Below are 25,222 nucleotides of genomic sequence, written 5' to 3'. Positions count from 1 at the left end.
AAAGCAAACAGGATCCCAATATCAAACACCCAAAACAAACAGAATCCCAATATCAAACACCCAAAACAAACAGAATCCCAACATCAAACACCTTAAAAAACAGGATCCCAACATCAAACCCCCAAAACAAACAAGATCCCAACATCAAACACCCAAAACAAACAGGATCCCAATATCAAACATCCAAAGCAAACAGGATCCCAATATCAAACATCCAAAACAAACAGGATCCCAACATCAAACACTCAAAACAAACAGGATCCCAATATCATACATCCAAAACAAACAGGATCCGAATATCAAACATCCATAGCAAACAGGATCCCAATATCAAACACCGAGGACAAACAGGATCCCAATATCAAACATCCAAAGCAAACAGGATCCCAACATCAAATACCCAAACCAAACAGGATCCCAATATCAAACACCCAAAACAAACAGCATCCCAATATCAAACACCCAAGACAAACAGGATCCCAATATTAAACTTCAAAAGTAAACAGGATCCCAATATCAAACACCCAAAACAAACAGGATCCCAATATTATACATCAAAAGCAAACAGGATCACAATATCAAACACCCAAAACATACAGAATCCCAATATCAAGCACCCAAAACAAACAGAATCCCAACATCAAACACCCAAAAAAACCAGGATCCCAACATCAAACACCCAAAACAAACAGGATCCCAACATCAAACACCCAAAACAAACTGGATCCCAATATCAAACATCCAAAGCAAACAGGATCCCAATATCAAACACCCAAAACAAACAGGATCCCAATATCAAACATCCAAAACAAACAGGATGCCAATATCAAACACCCAAAACAAACAGGATCACAACATCAAACACCCAAGACAAACAGGATCCCAACATCAAACACCCAAAACAAACAGGATCCCAATATTAAACATCAAAAGACAAACAGGGTCCCAATATCAAACATCAAAAGCAAACAGGATCCCAACATCAAACACCCAAGACAAACAGGATCCCAATATTAAACATCAAAAGCAAACAGTATCCCAATATCATACACCCAAGACAAACAGGATCCCAATATTAAACATCAAAAGCAAACAGGATCCCAATATCAAACACCCAAAATGAACAGGATCCCAATATCATACACCTAAAACAAACAGGATCCCAATATCAAACACCCAAAACAAACAGGATCCCAATATCAAACATCCAAAACAAACAGGATCCCAATATCAAACAACCAAAGCAAACAGGATCCCAATATCAAACACCGAGGACAAACAGGATCCCAATATCAAACACCCAAGACAAACAGGATCCCAATATTAAACTTCAAAAGCAAACAGGATCCCAATATCAAACACCCAAAACAAACAGGATCCCAATATCATACACCCAAGACAAACAGGATCCCAATATCAAACACCTAAAACAAACAGAATCCCAATATCAAACACCCAAAACAAACAGGATCCCAATATCAAACATCCAAAACAAACAGGATCCCAATATCAAACATCCAAAACAAACAGGATCCCAACATCAAACACTCAAAACAAACAGGATCCCAATATCAAACACCCAAAACAAACTGGATCCCAATATCAAACATCCAAAGCAAACAGGATGCCAATATCGGACACCCAAAACAAACAGGATCCCAACATCAAACACCCAAGACAAACAGGATCCCAATATCAAACATCCAAAGCAAACAGGATCCCAATATCAAACACCCAAAACAAACAGAATCCCAATATTAAACATCAAAAGCAAACCGGATCCCAATATCAAACACCCATAACAAACAGAATCCCAACATCAAACACCCAAAAAAATCAGGATCCCAATATCAAACACCCAAAACAAACAGAATCCCAACATTAACCACCAAAAAAAAAGGATCCCAATATCAAACACCCAAAACAAACAGGAACCCAATATTAAACATCAAAAGCAAACAGGATGCCAATATCAAACACCCAAAACAAACAGGATCCCAACATCAAACACCCAAGACAAACAGGATCCCAATATCAAACACCCAAAACAAACAGTATCCCAATATTAAACATCAAAAGCAAACAGGATCCCAATATCAAACATCCAAAGCAAACAGGATGCCAATATCAAACACCCAAAACAAACAGGATCCCAATATCAAACATCCAAAGCAAACAGGATCCCAATATCAAACATCCAAAACAAACAGGATCCCAACATCAAACACCCAAAACAAACAGGATCCCAATATCAAACACCCAAAACAAACTGGATCCCAATATCAAACATCCAAAGCAAACAGGATGCCAATATCAAACACCCAAGACAAACAGGATCCCAATATTAAACATCAAAACAAACAGGATCCCAATATCAAACACCCAAAACAAACAGGATCCCAACATCAAACACCCAAGACAAACAGGATCCCAATATCAAACATCCAAAGCAAACAGGATCCCAATATCAAACACCCAAAACAAACAGGATCCCAATATCAAACATCAAAAGCAAACAGGATCCCAATATCAAACCCCAAAACAAACAGAATCCCAATATTAAACATCAAAAGCAAACAGGATCCCAATATCAAACACCCAAAACAAACAGAATCCCAACATCAAACACCCAAAAAAATCAGGATCCCAATATCAAACACCCAAAACAAACAGAATCCCAACATCAACCACCAAAAAAAACAGGATCCCAATATCAAACACCCAAAACAAACAGGATCCCAACATCAAACACCCAAAACAAACAGGATCCCAATATCAAACACCCAAAACAAACAGGATCCCAACATCAACCACCCAAGACAAACAGGATCCCAATATCAAACACCCAAAACAAACAGTATCCCAATATTAAACATCAAAAGCAAACAGGATCCCAATATCAAACATCCAAAGCAAACAGGAAGCCAATATCAAACACCCAAAACAAACAGGATCCCAATATCAAACATCCAAAGCAAACAGGATCCCAATATCAAACATCCAAAACAAACAGGATCCCAACATCAAACACCCAAAACAAACAGGATCCCAATATCAAACACCCAAAACAAACTGGATCCCAATATCAAACATCCAAAGCAAACAGGATGCCCATATCAAACACCCAAAACAAACAGGATCACATCATCAAACACCCAAGACAAACAGGATCCCAATATTAAACACCCAAAGCAAACAGGATCCCAACATCAAACACCCAAGACAAACAGGATCCCAATATCAAACATCCAAAGCAAACAGGATCCCAATTTCAAACACCCAAAACAAACAGGATCCCAACATCAAACACCTTAAAAAAACAGGATCCCAACATCAAACACCCAAAACAAACAGGATCCCAATATCAAACATCCAAAGCAAACAGGATCCCAATATCAAACATCCAAAACAAACAGGATCCCAACATCAAACACCCAAAACAAACAGGATCCCGATATCAGACACCCAAAACAAACTGGATCCCAATATCAAACATCCAAAGCAAACAGGATGCCAACATCAAACACCCAAAACAAACAGGATCCCAATATCAAACACCCAAAACAAACTGGATCCCAATATCAAACACCCAAAACAAACAGAATCACATCATCAAACACCCAAGACAAACAGGATCCCAATATTAAACATCAAAAGCAAACAGGATCCCAATATCAAACACCCAAAACAAACAGGATCCCAACATCAAACACCCAAGACAAACAGGATCCCAATATCAAACATCCAAAGCAAACAGGATCCCAATATCAAACACCCAAAACAAACATGATCCCAATATCAAACATCAAAAGCAAACAGGATCCCAATATCAAACCCCAAAACAAACAGAATCCCAATATTAAACATCAAAAGCAAACATGATCCCAATATCAAACACCCAAAACAAACAGAATCCCAACATCAAACACCCAAAAAAATCAGGATCCCAATATCAAACACCCAAAACAAACAGAATCCCAACATCAACCACCAAAAAAAACAGGATCCCAATATCAAACACCCAAAACAAACAGGATCCAAACATCAAACACCCAAAAAAATCAGGATCCCAATATCAAACACCCAAAACAAACAGAATCCCAACATCAACCACCAAAAAAAACAGGATCCCAATATCAAACACCCAAAACAAACAGGATCCAAACATCAAACACCCAAAACAAACAGGATCCCAATATCAAACATCCAAAGCAAACAGGATCCCAACATCAAACACCCAAAACAAACAGGATCCCAATATCAAACACCCAAAACAAACAGGAACCCAATATTAAACATCAAAAGCAAACAGGATGCCAATATCAAACACCCAAAACAAACAGGATCCCAACATCAAACACCCAAGACAAACAGGATCCCAATATCAAACACCCAAAACAAACAGTATCCCAATATTAAACATCAAAAGCAAACAGGATCCCAATATCAAACATCCAAAGCAAACAGGATGCCAATATCAAACACCCAAAGCAAACAGGATCCCAACATCAAACACCCAAGACAAACAGGATCCCAATATCAAACATCCAAAGCAAACAGGATCCCAATTTCAAACACCCAAAACAAACAGGATCCCAACATCAAACACCTTAAAAAAACAGGATCCCAACATCAAACACCCAAAACAAACAGGATCCCAATATCAAACATCCAAAGCAAACAGGATCCCAATATCAAACATCCAAAACAAACAGGATCCCAACATCAAACACCCAAAACAAACAGGATCCCGATATCAGACACCCAAAACAAACTGGATCCCAATATCAAACATCCAAAGCAAACAGGATGCCAATATCAAACACCCAAAACAAACAGGATCACAACATCAAACACCGAAGACAAACAGGATCCCAATATTAAACATCAAAAGCAAACAGGATCCCAATATCAAACACCCAAGACAAACAGGATCCCAATATCAAACATCCAAAGCAAACAGGATCCCAATATCAAACACCCAAAACAAACAGGATCCCAATATCAAACATCAAAAGCAAACAGGATCCCAATATCAAACCCCAAAACAAACAGAATCCCAATATTAAACATCAAAAGCAAACAGGATCCCAATATCAAACACCCAAAACAAACAGAATCCCAACATCAAACACCCAAAAAAATCAGGATCCCAATATCAAACACCCAAAACAAACAGAATCCCAACATCAACCACCAAAAAAAACAGGATCCCAATATCAAACACCCAAAACAAACAGGATCCCAACATCAAACACCCAAAACAAACAGGATCCCAATATCAAACACCCAAAACAAACAGGATCCCAACATCAACCACCCAAGACAAACAGGATCCCAATATCAAACACCCAAAACAAACAGTATCCCAATATTAAACATCAAAAGCAAACAGGATCCCAATATCAAACATCCAAAGCAAACAGGAAGCCAATATCAAACACCCAAAACAAACAGGATCCCAATATCAAACATCCAAAGCAAACAGGATCCCAATATCAAACATCCAAAACAAACAGGATCCCAACATCAAACACCCAAAACAAACAGGATCCCAATATCAAACACCCAAAACAAACTGGATCCCAATATCAAACATCCAAAGCAAACAGGATGCCCATATCAAACACCCAAAACAAACAGGATCACATCATCAAACACCCAAGACAAACAGGATCCCAATATTAAACACCCAAAGCAAACAGGATCCCAACATCAAACACCCAAGACAAACAGGATCCCAATATCAAACATCCAAAGCAAACAGGATCCCAATTTCAAACACCCAAAACAAACAGGATCCCAACATCAAACACCTTAAAAAAACAGGATCCCAACATCAAACACCCAAAACAAACAGGATCCCAATATCAAACATCCAAAGCAAACAGGATCCCAATATCAAACATCCAAAACAAACAGGATCCCAACATCAAACACCCAAAACAAACAGGATCCCGATATCAGACACCCAAAACAAACTGGATCCCAATATCAAACATCCAAAGCAAACAGGATGCCAACATCAAACACCCAAAACAAACAGGATCCCAATATCAAACACCCAAAACAAACTGGATCCCAATATCAAACATCCAAAGCAAACAGGATGCCAATATCAAACACCCAAAACAAACAGAATCACATCATCAAACACCCAAGACAAACAGGATCCCAATATTAAACATCAAAAGCAAACAGGATCCCAATATCAAACACCCAAAACAAACAGGATCCCAACATCAAACACCCAAGACAAACAGGATCCCAATATCAAACATCCAAAGCAAACAGGATCCCAATATCAAACACCCAAAACAAACATGATCCCAATATCAAACATCAAAAGCAAACAGGATCCCAATATCAAACCCCAAAACAAACAGAATCCCAATATTAAACATCAAAAGCAAACATGATCCCAATATCAAACACCCAAAACAAACAGAATCCCAACATCAAACACCCAAAAAAATCAGGATCCCAATATCAAACACCCAAAACAAACAGAATCCCAACATCAACCACCAAAAAAAACAGGATCCCAATATCAAACACCCAAAACAAACAGGATCCAAACATCAAACACCCAAAAAAATCAGGATCCCAATATCAAACACCCAAAACAAACAGAATCCCAACATCAACCACCAAAAAAAACAGGATCCCAATATCAAACACCCAAAACAAACAGGATCCAAACATCAAACACCCAAAACAAACAGGATCCCAATATCAAACATCCAAAGCAAACAGGATCCCAACATCAAACACCCAAAACAAACAGGATCCCAATATCAAACACCCAAAACAAACAGGAACCCAATATTAAACATCAAAAGCAAACAGGATGCCAATATCAAACACCCAAAACAAACAGGATCCCAACATCAAACACCCAAGACAAACAGGATCCCAATATCAAACACCCAAAACAAACAGTATCCCAATATTAAACATCAAAAGCAAACAGGATCCCAATATCAAACATCCAAAGCAAACAGGATGCCAATATCAAACACCCAAAGCAAACAGGATCCCAACATCAAACACCCAAGACAAACAGGATCCCAATATCAAACATCCAAAGCAAACAGGATCCCAATTTCAAACACCCAAAACAAACAGGATCCCAACATCAAACACCTTAAAAAAACAGGATCCCAACATCAAACACCCAAAACAAACAGGATCCCAATATCAAACATCCAAAGCAAACAGGATCCCAATATCAAACATCCAAAACAAACAGGATCCCAACATCAAACACCCAAAACAAACAGGATCCCGATATCAGACACCCAAAACAAACTGGATCCCAATATCAAACATCCAAAGCAAACAGGATGCCAATATCAAACACCCAAAACAAACAGGATCACAACATCAAACACCGAAGACAAACAGGATCCCAATATTAAACATCAAAAGCAAACAGGATCCCAATATCAAACACCCAAAACAAACAGGATCCCAACATCAAACACCCAAGACAAACAGGATCCCAATATCAAACATCCAAAGCAAACAGGATCCCAATATCAAACACCCAAAACAAACAGGATCCCAATATCAAACATCAAAAGCAAACAGGATCCCAATATCAAACACCCAAAACAAACAGGATCCCAATATCAAACACCCAAAACAAACAGGATCCCAATATCAAACATCAAAAGCAAACAGGATCCCAATATCAAACACCCAAGACAAACAGGATCCCAATATCAAACATCCAAAGCAAACAGGATCCCAATATCAAACACCCAAAACAAACAGAATCCCAACATCAACCACCAAAAAAAACAGGAACCCAATATCAAACACCCAAAACAAACAGGATCCCAGCATCATACACCCAAAACAAACAGGATCCCAATATCAAACATCCAAAGCAAACAGGATCCCAACATCAAACACCCAAGACAAACAGGATCCCAACATCAAACACCCAAAACAAACAGGAACCCAATATTAAACATCCAAAGCAAACAGGATGCCAATATCAAACACCCAAAACAAACAGGATCCCAACATCAAACACCCAAGACAAACAGGATCCCAATATCAAACACCCAAAACAAACAGGATCCCAATATTAAACATCAAAAGCAAACAGGATCCCAATTTCAAACACACAAAACAAACAGGATCCCAACATCAAACACCTTAAAAAAACAGGATCCCAACATCAAACACCCAAAACAAACAGGATCCCAATATCAAACATCCAAAGCAAACAGGATCCCAATATCAAACATCCAAAACAAACAGGAACCCAATATTAAACATCAAAAGCAAACAGGATGCCAATATCAAACACCCAAAACAAACAGGATCCCAACATCAAACACCCAAGACAAACAGGATCCCAATGTCAAACACCCAAAACAAACAGTATCCCAATATTAAACATCAAAAGCAAACAGGATCCCAATATCAAACATCCAAAGCAAACAGGATCCCAACATCAAACACCCAAGACAAACAGGATCCCAATATCAAACATCCAAAGCAAACAGGATCCCAATTTCAAACACCCAAAACAAACAGGATCCCAACATCAAACACCTTAAAAAAACAGGATCCCAACATCAAACACCCAAAACAAACAGGATCCCAATATCAAACATCCAAAGCAAACAGGATCCCAATATCAAACATCCAAAACAAACAGGATCCCAACATCAAACACCCAAAACAAACAGGATCCCGATATCAGACACCCAAAACAAACTGGATCCCAATATCAAACATCCAAAGCAAACAGGATGCCAATATCGAACACCCAAAACAAACAGGATCACAACATCAAACACCCAAAACAAACAGGATCCCAATATCAAACACCCAATACCAACAGGATCCCAATATCAAACACCCAAGACAAACAGGATCCCAATATCAAACATCCAAAGCAAACAGGATCCCAATATCAAACACCCAAGACAAACAGGATCCCAATATTAAACTTCAAAAGCAAACAGGATCCCAATATCAAACAACCAAAACAAACAGGATCCCAATATCAAACACCCAAAACAAACAGGATCCCAATAGCAAACACCCAAAACAAACAGGATCCCAATATCAAACATCAAAAGCAAACAGGATCCCAACATCAAACACCCAAGACAAACAGGATCCCAATATTAAACATCAAAAGCAAACAGTATCCCAATATCATACACCCAAGACAAACAGGATCCCAATATTAAACATCAAAAGCAAACAGGATCCCAATATCAAACACCCAAAATGAACAGGATCCCAATATCATACACCTAAAACAAACAGGATCCCAATATCAAACACCCAAAACAAACAGGATCCCAATATCAAACATCCAAAGCAAACAGGATCCCAATATCAAACACCGAGGACAAACAGGATCCCAATATCAAACACCCAAAACAAACAGGATCCCAATATCATACACCCAAGACAAACAGGATCCCAATATCAAACACCCAAAACAAACAGGATCCCAATATCAAACATCCAAAGCAAACAGGATCCCAATATCAAACACCGAGGACAAACAGGATCCCAATATCAAACACCCAAGACAAACAGGATCCCAATATTAAACTTCAAAAGCAAACAGGATCCCAATATCAAACACCCAAAACAAACAGGATCCCAATATCATACACCCAAGACAAACAGGATCCCAATATCAAACACCCAAAACAAACAGGATCCCAATATCAAACATCAAAAGCAAACAGGATCCCAATATCAAACACCGAGGACAAACAGGATCCCAATATCAAACACCCAAGACAAACAGGATCCCAATATTAAACTTCAAAAGCAAACAGGATCCCAATATCAAACACCCAAAACAAACAGGATCCCAATATCATACACCCAAAACAAACAGGATCCCAATATCAAACATCCAAAGCAAACAGGATCCCAATATCAAACACCGAGGACAAACAGGATCCCAATATCAAACACCCAAGACAAACAGGATCCCAATATTAAACTTCAAAAGCAAACAGGATCCCAATATCAAACACCCAAAACAAACAGGATCCCAATATCATACACCCAAGACAAACAGGATCCCAATATCAAACACCTAAAACAAACAGAATCCCAATATCAAACACCCAAAACAAACAGGATCCCAATATCAAACATCCAAAACAAACAGGATCCCAATATCAAACACTCAAAACAAACAGGATCCCAATATCAAACACCCAAAACAAACTGGATCCCAATATCAAACATCCAAAGCAAACAGGATGCCAATATCGGACACCCAAAACAAACAGGATCCCAATATCAAACACCCAAAACAAACAGGATCCCAACATCAAACACCCAAGACAAACAGGATCCCAATATCAAACATCCAAAGCAAACAGGATCCCAATATCAAACACCCAAAACAAACAGAATCCCAATATTAAACATCAAAAGCAAACCGGATCCCAATATCAAACACCCATAACAAACAGAATCCCAACATCAAACACCCAAAAAAATCAGGATCCCAATATCAAACACCCAAAACAAACAGAATCCCAACATTAACCACCAAAAAAAAAGGATCCCAATATCAAACACCCAAAACAAACAGGAACCCAATATTAAACATCAAAAGCAAACAGGATGCCAATATCAAACACCCAAAACAAACAGGATCCCAACATCAAACACCCAAGACAAACAGGATCCCAATATAAAACACCCAAAACAAACAGTATCCCAATATTAAACATCAAAAGCAAACAGGATCCCAATATCAAACATCCAAAGCAAACAGGATGCCAATATCAAACACCCAAGACAAACAGGATCCCAATATTAAACATCAAAAGCAAACAGGATCCCAACATCAAACACCCAAGACAAACAGGATCCCAATATCAAACATCCAAAGCAAACAGGATCCCAATATCAAACACCCAAAACAAACAGGATCCCAATATCAAACATCAAAAGCAAACAGGATCCCAATATCAAACCCCAAAACAAACAGAATCCCAATATTAAACATCAAAAGCAAACAGGATCCCAATATCAAACACCCAAAACAAACAGAATCCCAACATCAAACACCCAAAAAAATCAGGATCCCAATATCAAACACCCAAAACAAACAGAATCCCAACATCAACCACCAAAAAAAACAGGATCCCAATATCAAACACCCAAAACAAACAGGATCCCAACATCAAACACCCAAAACAAACAGGATCCCAATATCAAACACCCAAAACAAACAGGATCCCAACATCAACCACCCAAGACAAACAGGATCCCAATATCAAACACCCAAAACAAACAGTATCCCAATATTAAACATCAAAAGCAAACAGGATCCCAATATCAAACATCCAAAGCAAACAGGATGCCAATATCAAACACCCAAAACAAACAGGATCCCAATATCAAACATCCAAAGCAAACAGGATCCCAATATCAAACATCCAAAGCAAACAGGATCCCAATATCAAACACCCAAAACAAACAGGATCCCAATATCAAACACCCAAAACAAACTGGATCCCAATATCAAACACCCAAAACAAACAGGATCCCAACATCAACCACCCAAGACAAACAGGATCCCAATATCAAACACCCAAAACAAACAGTATCCCAATATTAAACATCAAAAGCAAACAGGATCCCAATATCAAACATCCAAAGCAAACAGGATGCCAATATCAAACACCCAAAACAAACAGGATCCCAATATCAAACATCCAAAGCAAACAGGATCCCAATATCAAACACCCAAAACAAACAGGATCCCAATATCAAACACCCAAAACAAACTGGATCCCAATATCAAACATCCAAAGCAAACAGGATGCCAATATCAAACACCCAAAACAAACAGGATCACATCATCAAACACCCAAGACAAACAGGATCCCAATATTAAACATCAAAAGCAAACAGGATCCCAATATCAAACACCCAAAACAAACAGGATCCCAACATCAAACACCCAAGACAAACAGGATCCCAATATCAAACATCCAAAGCAAACAGGATCCCAATATCAAACACCCAAAACAAACATGATCCCAATATCAAACATCAAAAGCAAACAGGATCCCAATATCAAACCCCAAAACAAACAGAATCCCAATATTAAACATCAAAAGCAAACATGATCCCAATATCAAACACCCAAAACAAACAGAATCCCAGCATCAAACACCCAAAAAAATCAGGATCCCAATATCAAACACCCAAAACAAACAGAATCCCAACATCAACCACCAAAAAAAACAGGATCCCAATATCAAACACCCAAAACAAACAGGATCCAAACATCAAACACCCAAAAAAATCAGGATCCCAATATCAAACACCCAAAACAAACAGAATCCCAACATCAACCACCAAAAAAAACAGGATCCCAATATCAAACACCCAAAACAAACAGGATCCAAACATCAAACACCCAAAACAAACAGGATCCCAATATCAAACATCCAAAGCAAACAGGATCCCAACATCAAACACCCAAAACAAACAGGATCCCAATATCAAACACCCAAAACAAACAGGAACCCAATATTAAACATCAAAAGCAAACAGGATGCCAATATCAAACACCCAAAACAAACAGGATCCCAACATCAAACACCCAAGACAAACAGGATCCCAATATCAAACACCCAAAACAAACAGTATCCCAATATTAAACATCAAAAGCAAACAGGATCCCAATATCAAACATCCAAAGCAAACAGGATGCCAATATCAAACACCCAAAGCAAACAGGATCCCAACATCAAACACCCAAGACAAACAGGATCCCAATATCAAACATCCAAAGCAAACAGGATCCCAATTTCAAACACCCAAAACAAACAGGATCCCAACATCAAACACCTTAAAAAAACAGGATCCCAACATCAAACACCCAAAACAAACAGGATCCCAATATCAAACATCCAAAGCAAACAGGATCCCAATATCAAACATCCAAAACAAACAGGATCCCAACATCAAACACCCAAAACAAACAGGATCCCGATATCAGACACCCAAAACAAACTGGATCCCAATATCAAACATCCAAAGCAAACAGGATGCCAATATCAAACACCCAAAACAAACAGGATCACAACATCAAACACCGAAGACAAACAGGATCCCAGTATTAAACATCAAAAGCAAACAGGATCCCAATATCAAACACCCAAAACAAACAGGATCCCAACATCAAACACCCAAGACAAACAGGATCCCAATATCAAACATCCAAAGCAAACAGGATCCCAATATCAAACACCCAAAACAAACAGGATCCCAATATCAAACATCAAAAGCAAACAGGATCCCAATATCAAACACCCAAAACAAACAGAATCCCAACATCAAACACCCAAAAAAATCAGGATCCCAATATCAAACACCCAAAACAAACAGAATCCCAACATCAACCACCAAAAAAAACAGGATCCCAATATCAAACACCCAAAACAAACAGGATCCCAGCATCATACACCCAAAACAAACAGGATCCCAATATCAAACATCCAAAGCAAACAGGATCCCAACATCAAACACCCAAGACAAACAGGATCCCAACATCAAACACCCAAAACAAACAGGAACCCAATATTAAACATCCAAAGCAAACAGGATGCCAATATCAAACACCCAAAACAAACAGGATCCCAACATCAAACACCCAAGACAAACAGGATCCCAATATCAAACACCCAAAACAAACAGGATCCCAATATTAAACATCAAAAGCAAACAGGATCCCAATATCAAACATCCAAAGCAAACAGGATCCCAATTTCAAACACCCAAAACAAACAGGATCCCAACATCAAACACCTTAAAAAAACAGGATCCCAACATCAAACACCCAAAACAAACAGGATCCCAATATCAAACATCCAAAGCAAACAGGATCCCAATATCAAACATCCAAAACAAACAGGAACCCAATATTAAACATCAAAAGCAAACAGGATGCCAATATCAAACACCCAAAACAAACAGGATCCCAACATCAAACACCCAAGACAAACAGGATCCCAATGTCAAACACCCAAAACAAACAGTATCCCAATATTAAACATCAAAAGCAAACAGGATCCCAATATCAAACATCCAAAGCAAACAGGATCCCAACATCAAACACCCAAGACAAACAGGATCCCAATATCAAACATCCAAAGCAAACAGGATCCCAATTTCAAACACCCAAAACAAACAGGATCCCAACATCAAACACCTTAAAAAAACAGGATCCCAACATCAAACACCCAAAACAAACAGGATCCCAATATCAAACATCCAAAGCAAACAGGATCCCAATATCAAACATCCAAAACAAACAGGATCCCAACATCAAACACCCAAAACAAACAGGATCCCGATATCAGACACCCAAAACAAACTGGATCCCAATATCAAACATCCAAAGCAAACAGGATGCCAATATCAAACACCCAAAACAAACAGGATCACAACATCAAACACCCAAAACAAACTGGATCCCAATATCAAACACCCAATACCAACAGGATCCCAATATCAAACACCCAAGACAAACAGGATCCCAATATCAAACATCCAAAGCAAACAGGATCCCAATATCAAACACCCAAAACAAACAGAATCCCAATATCAACCACCAAATAAAACAGGATCCCAATATCAAACACCCAAAACAAACAGGATCCCAGCATCAAACACCCAAAACAAACAGGATCCCAATATCAAACATCCAAAGCAAACAGGATCCCAACATCAAACACCCAAGACAAACAGGATCCCAATATCAAACACCCAAAACAAACAGGAACCCAATATTAAACATCCAAAGCAAATAGGATGCCAATATCAAACACCCAAAACAAACAGGATCCCAATATTAAACATCAAAAGCAAACAGGATCCCAATATCAAACATCCAAAGCAAACAGGATGCCAATATCAAACACCCAAAGCAAACAGGATCCCAACATCAAACACCCAAGACAAACAGGATCCCAATATTAAACATCAAAAGCAAACAGGATCCCAATATCAAACACCCAAAGCAAACAGGATCCCAATTTCAAACACCCAAAACAAACAGGATCCCAATATCAAACACCCAAAACAAACAGGATCCCAACATCAAACACCCAATACAAACAGGATCCCAATATTAAACATCAAAAGCAAACAGGATCCCAATATCAAACACCCAAAACAAACAGGATCCCAATATCAAACACCCAAAACAAACAGCATCCCAATATTATACATCAAAAGCAAACAGGATACCAATATCAAACACCCAAAGCAAACAGGATGCCAATATTATACCCCCAAAACAAACAGGATCCCAATATCAAACACTCAAAACAAACAGGATCCCAATAACAAACATCCAAAGCAAACAAGATCCCAATATCAAATATCCAAAACAAACAGGATCCCAATATCAAACACCCAAAACAAACAGGATCCCAATATCAAATATCCAAAACAAACAGGATGCCAATATCAAACACCCAAGACAAACAGGATCCCAATATCAAACATCAAAGCAAACAGGATCCCAATATCAAACACCCAAAACAAACAGGATCCCAATATCAAACATCAAAGTAAACAGGATTCCATTACCAAAGATCCTAAACAAACAGGATCCCAATGGCAAACACCCAAAACAAACAGGATCCCAATATCGATCACCCAGGACAAAGACTATCCCAATATCAAACACCCAGGCACAAGCAGGATCCCAATATCAAATATCAGCAGTCCCATTACGAAACACCCAGAACAGACTGAATCGTAATATCAAACACCTGGGACACACAAGAAACCAATATGAAATTGCTGGGGAAAATTGTATTGTAATCTCAAATACCCTGCACAAAGAGGGTGCCTGTATCAAATAATCATGTCAAAGATGATCCCAATATCAGACACCCAGCACAAACAGGATTCTATTATCAAAGTGCTATAACAAAAAAGATCCCAATACCAAAACAATACATGCTGGAAATACTCAGCAGGTCAGGCAGCGTCTGTGGAGAGAAAAACACTCGGTTCCTCTCATCACAAGTGCTGCCTGACCTGCTGAGTATTTCCAGCATTTTATGTTTTAATTTCAGATTTTCAGTTCCTGCAGTCTTTTGCTTTTGTTCCAATATCAAACACCAAGGACAGACAGGATCCCAATATCACACACTCATGACAAAGAGCACCCAATGTCAATCACTCAGGACAAATAGGTTCCCAATATTAAATACCAAGGACAAACAGGATCCCAATATTCAATATTTGGCACAAAGTATCCTGATATCTAATTTATGGGATTAACACCAAAGAGCATATCAAATAACTGTGACAAAGAGAACCCAATATCAAACACCAAGCAAAAACAAGATCCCAATATCAAATATCTGGAACAATCAGAAACCCTGTACCAAACAGCCAGGACAAACTGGATCCCAATATCCAACACTCAGGAGAAACAAGATCCCAATATCAAACACCAGGGACGGAGAGGATCACAATATTAAACACCCGGGACAGAAAGTATTCCAATATCAAACAACAGAAACGAACATGATCCAAGTATCAAATGCCTGGGAAGAATGGCCTAATATCAAATTCTTGGGAAAAATTTGATCCAAATATCAAACAACAAGGATACACAAGATTCCAATGTCAAACAATGGAGACAAACATGATCTAAGTATCAAACACCTGGGAAGAATGGGATCCCAATATCAAACACTTGGGAAAAATTGGATCCCAATATCAACCATCTGGGACACACAAGATTCCAATGTCAAACAATGGAGACAAACAGGATTCAAGTATCAAACTAAAAACAGAAAATGTTGGAAACACTCAGCAGGTCAGGCAGCATCTGTGGAGAGTAAAACAGAGTTAATGTTTCAGGTCAATGACCTTTCATCAGAACACAGTATCAAAAGCCTGACAGAAACATAATCCCAAAATCAAACACAAGGAACAGACAGGATCCCATTGGCCTGGATTTTGCAGTCAGTGGTAAAGCAAGGGTGCTCGCTGCTGACCTTTAAGAAAGACTAACTGAGAGATATAGTGATTTCTGTGATGAGAACTTTAACTCTCGCTATGCAATTGATTGTAATGTTGTTTAATGGGGATTTGCAACATTGAGTTGTGGTGAGGTTATCAAGCTGTGCAAGCAGCCAATCACATCAAAGAATTCTCATAGACAGCCAACAAGGAACTGAAAAGCACTAATAATCAAATCCCTTTTTAAAATTTTACACAGAGTGAAATAAAGATTGGGACATCTTCTTCTTCTTTGGCTTCCTTATCTCGAGAGACAATGGGTAAGTGCCTAGAGGTGGTCAGTGGTTTGTGGAGCAGCACCTGGAGTGGCTATATAGGCCAATTCTAGAGTGATAGACTCTTCCACAGGCGCTGCAGATAAAATTGGTTGTCAGGGCTGTTACACAGTTGGCTCTCTCCTTGCGCTTCTGTCTTTTTTCCTGCCGACTGCTAATTCTCTTCAACTTGCCACTCTTTAGCCCAGCCTTTATGGCTGCCCGCCAGCTCTGGTGATCACTGACTCCCCCGACTTGTGGTCAATGTCACAGAGCTTCATGTCGCATTTGCAGATGTCTTTAAAGTGGAGACATGGATGGCCGGTGGGTCTGATACCAGTGACGAGCTCGCTGTACAATGTGTCCTTGGGGATTCTGCCATCTTCCATGCAGCTCACATGGCCGAGCCATCTCAAGCACCGCTGGCTCAGTAGGGTGTATATGCTGGGGATGTTGGCCGCCTCGAGGACGTCTGCGTTGGAGATATGGTCCTGCCACCTGATGCCAAGGATTCTCCGAAGGCAGCAAAGATGGAATGAGTTGAGACGTCACTCTTGGCTGACATACGTTGTCCAGGCCTCGCTGCCGTAGAGCAAGGTACTGAGGACACAGGCCTGAAACACTCAGACTTTGTGTTCCGTGTCAGTGCGCCATTTTCCCACACCCTCTTGGCCAGTCTGGACATAGCAGCAGACGCCTTTCCCATGCGCTTGTTGATTTCTGCATTGAGAGACAGGTTACTGGTGATAGTTGAGCCTAGGTAGGTGAACTGCTGAACCACTTCCAGAGCGTGGTCGCTGATATTGATGGATGGAGCGTTTCTGACGTCCTGTCCCATGATGCTCGTTTTCTTGAGGGTCATGGTTCGGCCAAATTCGTTGCAGGCAGCCGCAATCCTGTCGATGAGTCTCTGCAGACACTCTTCTGTGTGGGATGTTAGCATCGTCAGCAAAGAGGAGTTCCCTGATGAGGACCTTCCGTAGTACTTTGGTCTTAGCTCTAAGACAGGCAAGTTTGAACAACCTGCCATCTGATCTTGTGTGGAGGAAAATTCCTTCTTCTGATGACTTGAACGCATGTGAGAGCAGCAGGGAGAAGAAGATCCCAAACAGTGTAGATGCGAGAATACAGCCCTGTTTCATGCCATTCAGGATAGGAAAGGGGTCTGAATGAGGCACCGCTATGCTGAATTGTGTCTTTCATATTGTCATAGATGGAGGTGATGATACTTAGCAGCTTTGGTGGACATCCAATGTTTGCTAGTAATCTGAAGAGACCACGTCTGCTGATGAGGTCAAAGGCTTTGGTGAGATCTATGAAAGCAATGTCGAGGGGCATCTGTTGTTCGTGGCATTTCTCCTGTTGCTGGTGAAGGGAGAACAGCATGTCAATGGTGGATCTCTCTGCTCGAAAGGCGCCCTGTGCCACAGGGTAGACACGCTCAGCCAGCTTCTGGAGTCTGTTTAAAACGACTCGAGCGAAGACTTTCCCCACTATGCTGAGCAGGGAGATTCCACAGTAGTTGTTGCAGTCACCACGGTCACCCTTGTTCTTATAGAAGGTGATGATATTGGCATTGCGCATGTCCTGTGGTACTGCTCCCTCATCCCAGCACAGACAAAGCTGTTCATGGAGTGCTGAGAGTATAGCAGGGTTTGCACTCTTGATTATTTCAGGGGTAATGCCATCCTTCCCAGGGGCTTTGCCACTGGCTCGAGAATCAATGGCATCACTGAGTTCCGATTTTGTTGGCTGTTCGTCCAGCTCATCCATGACTGGCAGAGACTGGGCTGCATTGAGGGCGGAATCAGTGACAACATTTTCCCTGGAGTACAGTTCTAGTTAGTGCTCCACCCAGCGGTCCATTTGCTTGCATTGGTCAGTGATCATGCCCCCTGATTTCGACTTGAGGGGGGCGATCTTCCAGATGGTTGGCCCAAAAGCGCTCTTGATGCCATCATACATTCCTCTGATGGTTCCGGTTTCAGAGGCCACCAGTGTATAGGTGTTGCCAGTAGTCATCTGCACAGTGCCTGGCTGTTCTTTGTCCAGTGCATCTGGCTACTTTAAGTGCAACGGATGTTAACTCGCTGGGGGCTTTCTTGTAGTACAGCAGTGCAGTGCGCTTAGCGGCTATGGCAGGTTCCAGCTCTTCAAAGTGAGAGTGAAACCAGTCTGCATTCTGCTTCTCACGTTTGCCAAAGGTGGTCATTGCTGAGCCATAGATGGTGTCTCTGATGTGGGCCCACTTGGTCTCTGCATCCCCTGTAGGAGTGTTTTGAAGGACTTTTTCAAGTGAATTTAGAAGCTTATGTAACAGCTGTGGATAGGAAATTCTGTTAGTGTTGATGCGCGGGCGGCCCTTCTGCTTGGAGTGATGTGGCTTCTTTGGTTTGAGTCTTAACTTTGCTGCACACCGGGGAGTGGTCGGTGTCGCAGTCCGCACTATGGAAGCTGTGTGTGATTTGGACACTGTTTATAAAGGCTCGCCTTGTGACGATGAGGTCCAGCTGGTGCCAACGACATGATCTTGGGTGCCTCCATGAAACCTAGTGACAGGGTTTAGTATGAAAGAACGAGTTGGTGATGCAGAGGTTGTGATAGGTACACAACTTCAGCAGTCTCTGTCCATTCTCTTTCATCCTTCCAATGCCATAGCGCCCAAGGCAGCAGGAGGGCCATGAGTCATGCTCTGCCCCAACCCTGGCGTTAAAGTCCCCCAGCAGGAACAAAAGTTTGGTATTGGGAATGCTACTAATGATATTATGGAGTTCCTCATAGAACTGGTCTTTAATTTCAGGTGGGGAGCAGAGTGTTGGAGCACAGATGCTGAGTAGGTGTACTGGACCAGAGGCAGTGAGCAGTCAGATGGACAGTATGCGTTCTAAGCCATTTGAAGGTGGCTCTATCATGCTGAGCAAAGAGCTTCTGATGAGGAAGCCCACTCCATGCTATCTTGGTTCTTCAGGATCCCTACCTTGCCAGTAGAAGGGACATACACATGGAGTTAATGTGAAACATGGTTGTCCACCATACAGCCCGCTGGCCAGGATCCAGCCGGCCAAACATTTCCATCCGGCCCGCAAGTGCAAAGTGTTCCCGGGGCCATTTCTCATGCTTGCTGTGACTGGAGATGGGAGATTTCCCATTGTCTTCTTCTTACAGAGTGGCCTTTTTAAAAACATTGAGCTGCCAGTTTCAAAGCTGAAAGCTGCTGACATTGGGAACAGCCGTTTCCCAACAGATGTGGGGTTTTCTGGCGGGTTCTGCTGGCAGGTTCTGACCTTTTTTTAAAAAACCCCGCCTCAAAACTCCGAGTCTGTTGGAAAATGGCTGTTCCCAATGTCAGCACCTATCAGCTTTGAAACTGACAGTGCCATATTTTTTTAAAGAACTGACCAACCATCTGCTGAGCATTCCGCTCAGCAGATAAAGAGAGATAAAGAGGGGGAGAGAGGGAGAAAGAGGGGTGAACAGAAGGAGGAACAGAGAGAGAGCAAGAGAAAGGGGAACAGAGAAAGAAAGAGGAAGGACAGAGAGAGAGGAGGGATAGGGAGAGAGAGGGGGGACAGAGAGAGAGAGGAGGGGCAGAGAAACAGAGAGGGGGGACAGAGAGAGAGAAAGCGAGCAAGAGCAAGGGGGAGAGAAAGAGAGAAAGGTGGAGAGAGAGAGGGGGTAGAGACATAGAGAGCGGGGGGAACAGAGAGAGCAAGTGGGGGACAGAAAGATGGGAGGACAGAGAAAGTGGAACACTGAGCGTGGAACACTGAGCAGGCAGTGGGGAATACTGGAGATACGGGGGGTGGAGAGAGAGGTGGGAGAGATACAGAGACCGGTGTGGAGAGGGACAGAGAGAGGGGGCAAGGAGACAGATAGAGAGGGAGAGGAAGACAAATGGGGGGAGAGGGAGAAAGAGAGTGGTGGCCGAGGGAGACAGAGAGAGTGGGGAGAGGAAGACAGAGAGACAGAGGGGAGAGGGGGCAAGAGAAAGTCAAGGAGTCATTTAATTACTGCACAGAAGGAGGCCATTCTGTCCATCGCGCCCATGCCGACTCTCCACGGAGCTATGCAGTTAGTCCCACTCCCTGGCTCGATCCATGTAGCCGTGCAAGTCTATTTCTCTCAGGTGGCAATTCAACTTCCTCTTGAAGTCATTGATCATCTCCACTTCCACCACCCTTATGGGCAGCGAGTTTCAGGTCATTACCACCTGCTTCCTCATATTTCCCCTGCAGCTTTTGCACAAAACATTCAAACTGTGTCCCCTAGTCCTGGAGGGGTGGGGGGAGGGAAGAGCGAATGAGACACACACACACAGAGTGTGGGGAGAGGGGGGAGAGAGATCAAGGCCTCTCCTGAAAGTTGGACATCTATCCAGAACACTCTGCATCGCTACATGACAGGCTGAATGGCCTCCTCTGTGCAGCAATTTTTCTACGGTTCTATGGTCCTAAGTGTGCAGGCAGAGACTGACTACTTATGCAAGTAGAAACAATGTCAGGTATGTCACTAAATCAGTTTTCAATATAGTGACGAGAAAGTAAGTGAATAAATTAGTCTTCTCATTTAAAGCTTCTTCACAAAAATGCACATTTGTTGTTGTTTTTATTAGTAAGATAAATTTTTAGTGCCTTTATCTTTTGAAATTTGCTCACCGGCCCCCTAGGCCGAGCTAAAATCGTAATGCGGCCCTCTGCCTGAAAAGGTTGGACAACCCTGATGTAGAAGCTGAAATAGCATGAAAAACCCTTTAACATAAATTATTTTTTTTTTTAAATCTAGTAATTAATCTTAATGGAGCCATTTAACAACATTCCACAAATATAAAATTATTTTTCCAGGACCAGATCAGCAGTTGAACAGTAGTTACTACACCGATCACCGTTAAAAACCCAGTTACACCCCATTGAACAAGGCTTAACCTTTTATGGGGTTTCTATCAACAAAATGAGAGCAGACAAGATAACGTTCTCACCAGATCAATTGATTTCACTGATTGCCAGCTCAGGGGAAGGGTCCACATTGCAGCCTGCAGTGGCACAGCAGTGAATGACAAACCAGAACCTCAGATGTTAATCTGAACTTGAGTTAAATCGTGAAGTTGCGGTCAGATTCTGGGGGAAGTGGGGTAATGACAGTGAAAGCTGACAGTTCACCATCAAAAACCCAGCAAGTTCCAGCCCAATATCAAACCACCGGGCACACATGATCCCAATATGAAACATTCGGCACAAACAGGATTCCATCATCAAATATCAGGAATAAACTAGATCCCAACATCAAACACGCTGGACAAACAAGATCCCAATATGAAACAGTCAAGATAAGCAGGTTCCCAGGACAAACAGGATGCTAGTATCAAACATCCGACTTCGCCCCTGCCTCAGCTCATCTGCTACCAAAACCCTCATCCATGCTTTTGTTACCTGTAGATTTGATTATTCGAACATACACCTGGCTGGCCTCCTACATTCTACCCTCCCCTAAACTTGAGGTCATCCAATACTCTGCTGCCTATGTCCTTACTCGCATCAAGTCCTGTTCACCGATTAACTCTATGCTCATTGACCTAAATCAGCGCTCAGTCAAGCAACACTTTGATTTTAAAATTTTCATTCTTGTTTTCAAATCCCTCCATTGCCTCTCCCCTTCCTATCTCTGTAATCTACTCCAGCCCCACAACCCCCCACGATCTCTGCGCTCCATCAATTATGGCCTCTTGAGCAATTCCGATTTTAATTGCTCCAGCATTGGTGGTTGTGTCTTCAGCTGCCTGGGCCCTCAGCTCTGGAATTTGCTCCCTAAACCTCTCCACCTCTCTTTCCTCCTTTAAGCAACTCCTTAAACCTACCTCTCGCTTTATAAGGCATCCTGCCCATACGGTGGAGGCCCCCTCGCCACAGGTAGGATCCTGGAAGCAGCAGGAAGAGGCCCTTAATTAGATGCTCATCGGCCACTTAAGGGCATCAATTGGCCTCTGTATGGGGAGGTCATCATCGGCCTATCCCGCCCCAGGGAAGATCAGAACTGGAAACCCTGGCGTTGGGTTTCGTGTCAGTCCATTCTGCTTCCCTTTTCGGCCATCCCCCGCCTCCACCCCTGCCCCGCCATGAATCCCGCTTTCCAGACGAGCACAAAATCCAGCCCGATGAATGAATACCTGCACCTTTGCTGATCAAGTTTTTTCAATGGTATGTTGGTGCTTGCAAAAGCATTCACAAGTTCCAATGTAACCAACTGACAATTTTCTGAGCTCTCTGTCAACTTCTTACAAATAGATGAAATCGTTGCTTGTTTTTTTGCGTGTTCATTTTGCAGCAGTCGGGTGTTGAATGCTCTCTTGCTGCTGTGATGGTGTTCGGCCTCTAAGTGGTGATGAAACATTGCCTGTCGTGTGCGATCCAACAGAACATTGCAGTTTGTACAACACAATATTCCACCATCAGCATGCAGAATTTGGCTTCCAAATTCTTTCAGTCGACATGCTACAGTAATGGTTGTGGACATTTTTGATTTGCACATTCTGCACATTCACACTTGTCTGCTAATACTCATTGGAAACTGCACTGGAAGCCATCCCTCATCTACCAATCAGCGAGGTGAGCCTTTTGTCAATGAATGAAACGCACAAAGTTCACAAAATGGCCAATTTCACGAAGGACCTGAGATTTCATGGAGGACCCAAGATTTCACAATCCATGTTGGATTTTTCCACGGCTGTGAACTTGATAGGGCCTTACGAATTACCAATATAAAGCATCTTAGTTATCAAAATAAGCTGAAAGGGTTGGGACTCAGTACTTTAGAGAAGCTTAAACTTAGAGGTTTATAAGATAATGATGGGAATAGATAGTTTTCCAGTTGAAAGTTTGTTCCAATTAAATAAATTATAGAGGATCAGGAGTCACAATTTCAAGTTGTATAAGGTCCAATTTAGTTTAGATGGCAAAAGGTGGCTCTTCTCCAAGAGAATAGTTGGCCTCTGGAACAGACTGCCCTCTCATGCGGTAAGCTGAATTCCTTCAAGTGAGAGCTGCAGCTGTCTCTGATTGGGGCAGACATCACCTTATATAAATGGTAGGTACTTTTGGGAATTCAGGGCCAGAGAGATCTCCCAGACTATTTTTGATGGCCTAGCTGGATCAAAGAGAAATTTCCTAGATCTTTTACCCCCAAATTTGGCCTGTTTTTGACTGTCCCTAGAGATTACATGGTTTCTGGTGGGGTGGGAGTGTATATATTGTGATGCACAAGGTAGCGCAGTTATGTGGGACCAGACAATCTTTACTTGTCTGTTATTGCTTGTATATGTAAACACCTCACACAATAAAAGTATCAATTTATTCAATTATGCAGGGAGGGCAGGTACAATTAATTTTGGCATTATTGTACATTCTTTCGATTTGTGGTGTTACATGCAACAGACTGTCTGAACAACATCACATTTTAGTGCATTGGTCCAAATGTCCAGAGTAGAAAAAGACAAACTGACAATGTATTTACAGAGGCAAAATGTGTTCAAGTAAGTTGTTGTTGTTCTAGCCATTGTCCCAGAGGACTGTAGACATCTCTCTCCATTAGAGAGAGACAGTTGGTGATGTATAGCTTGAGGGTCGCCACTCCTCAAGCTTGGGGTAAGGCAAGGAGGCAGGCCTCCATGAACTACCACAGCCAGTATGGGGATTAAACACATGAGTTGGCATCTTTCTGCATGACACTCTAGCCAAATGAGCTAACCGACCCCCCGTTCAAGTAAGTAGTTAACACGTTAAGCAAGATGTGATTGAACATTGCTTTATAGTCCCATCCAGGCTAGAAAAATCCACCATGCTGACTGGGTGCATCGACATATTTATGTATGAACCAGCATTGAAGGACTGGCATGGAAAGGAATA

General features: G+C 41.4%; 1 protein-coding gene across 1 annotated transcript in view; it reads right to left on the bottom strand.

Annotated features, from left to right (window-relative positions):
- The window catches only part of LOC137380331 (CGG triplet repeat-binding protein 1-like), a 133,823-nt gene extending 109,989 nt beyond the window's left edge, over positions 1–23,834 (bottom strand). Inside the window, exon 1 of the mRNA XM_068052263.1 lies at positions 23,488–23,834. Coding sequence (XP_067908364.1) covers positions 23,488–23,834 — 347 coding nt within the window. The remainder of the gene's footprint in view (positions 1–23,487) is intronic.
- Positions 23,835–25,222: the final 1,388 nt, after the last annotated feature.

Source organism: Heterodontus francisci, chromosome 19 (genome assembly GCF_036365525.1).
Source record: "Heterodontus francisci isolate sHetFra1 chromosome 19, sHetFra1.hap1, whole genome shotgun sequence".
Lineage (NCBI taxonomy): Eukaryota > Metazoa > Chordata > Chondrichthyes > Heterodontiformes > Heterodontidae > Heterodontus > Heterodontus francisci.
Note: the sequence above shows the minus strand (reverse complement) of the source record. Positions and strands in the feature narration are given on the sequence as shown.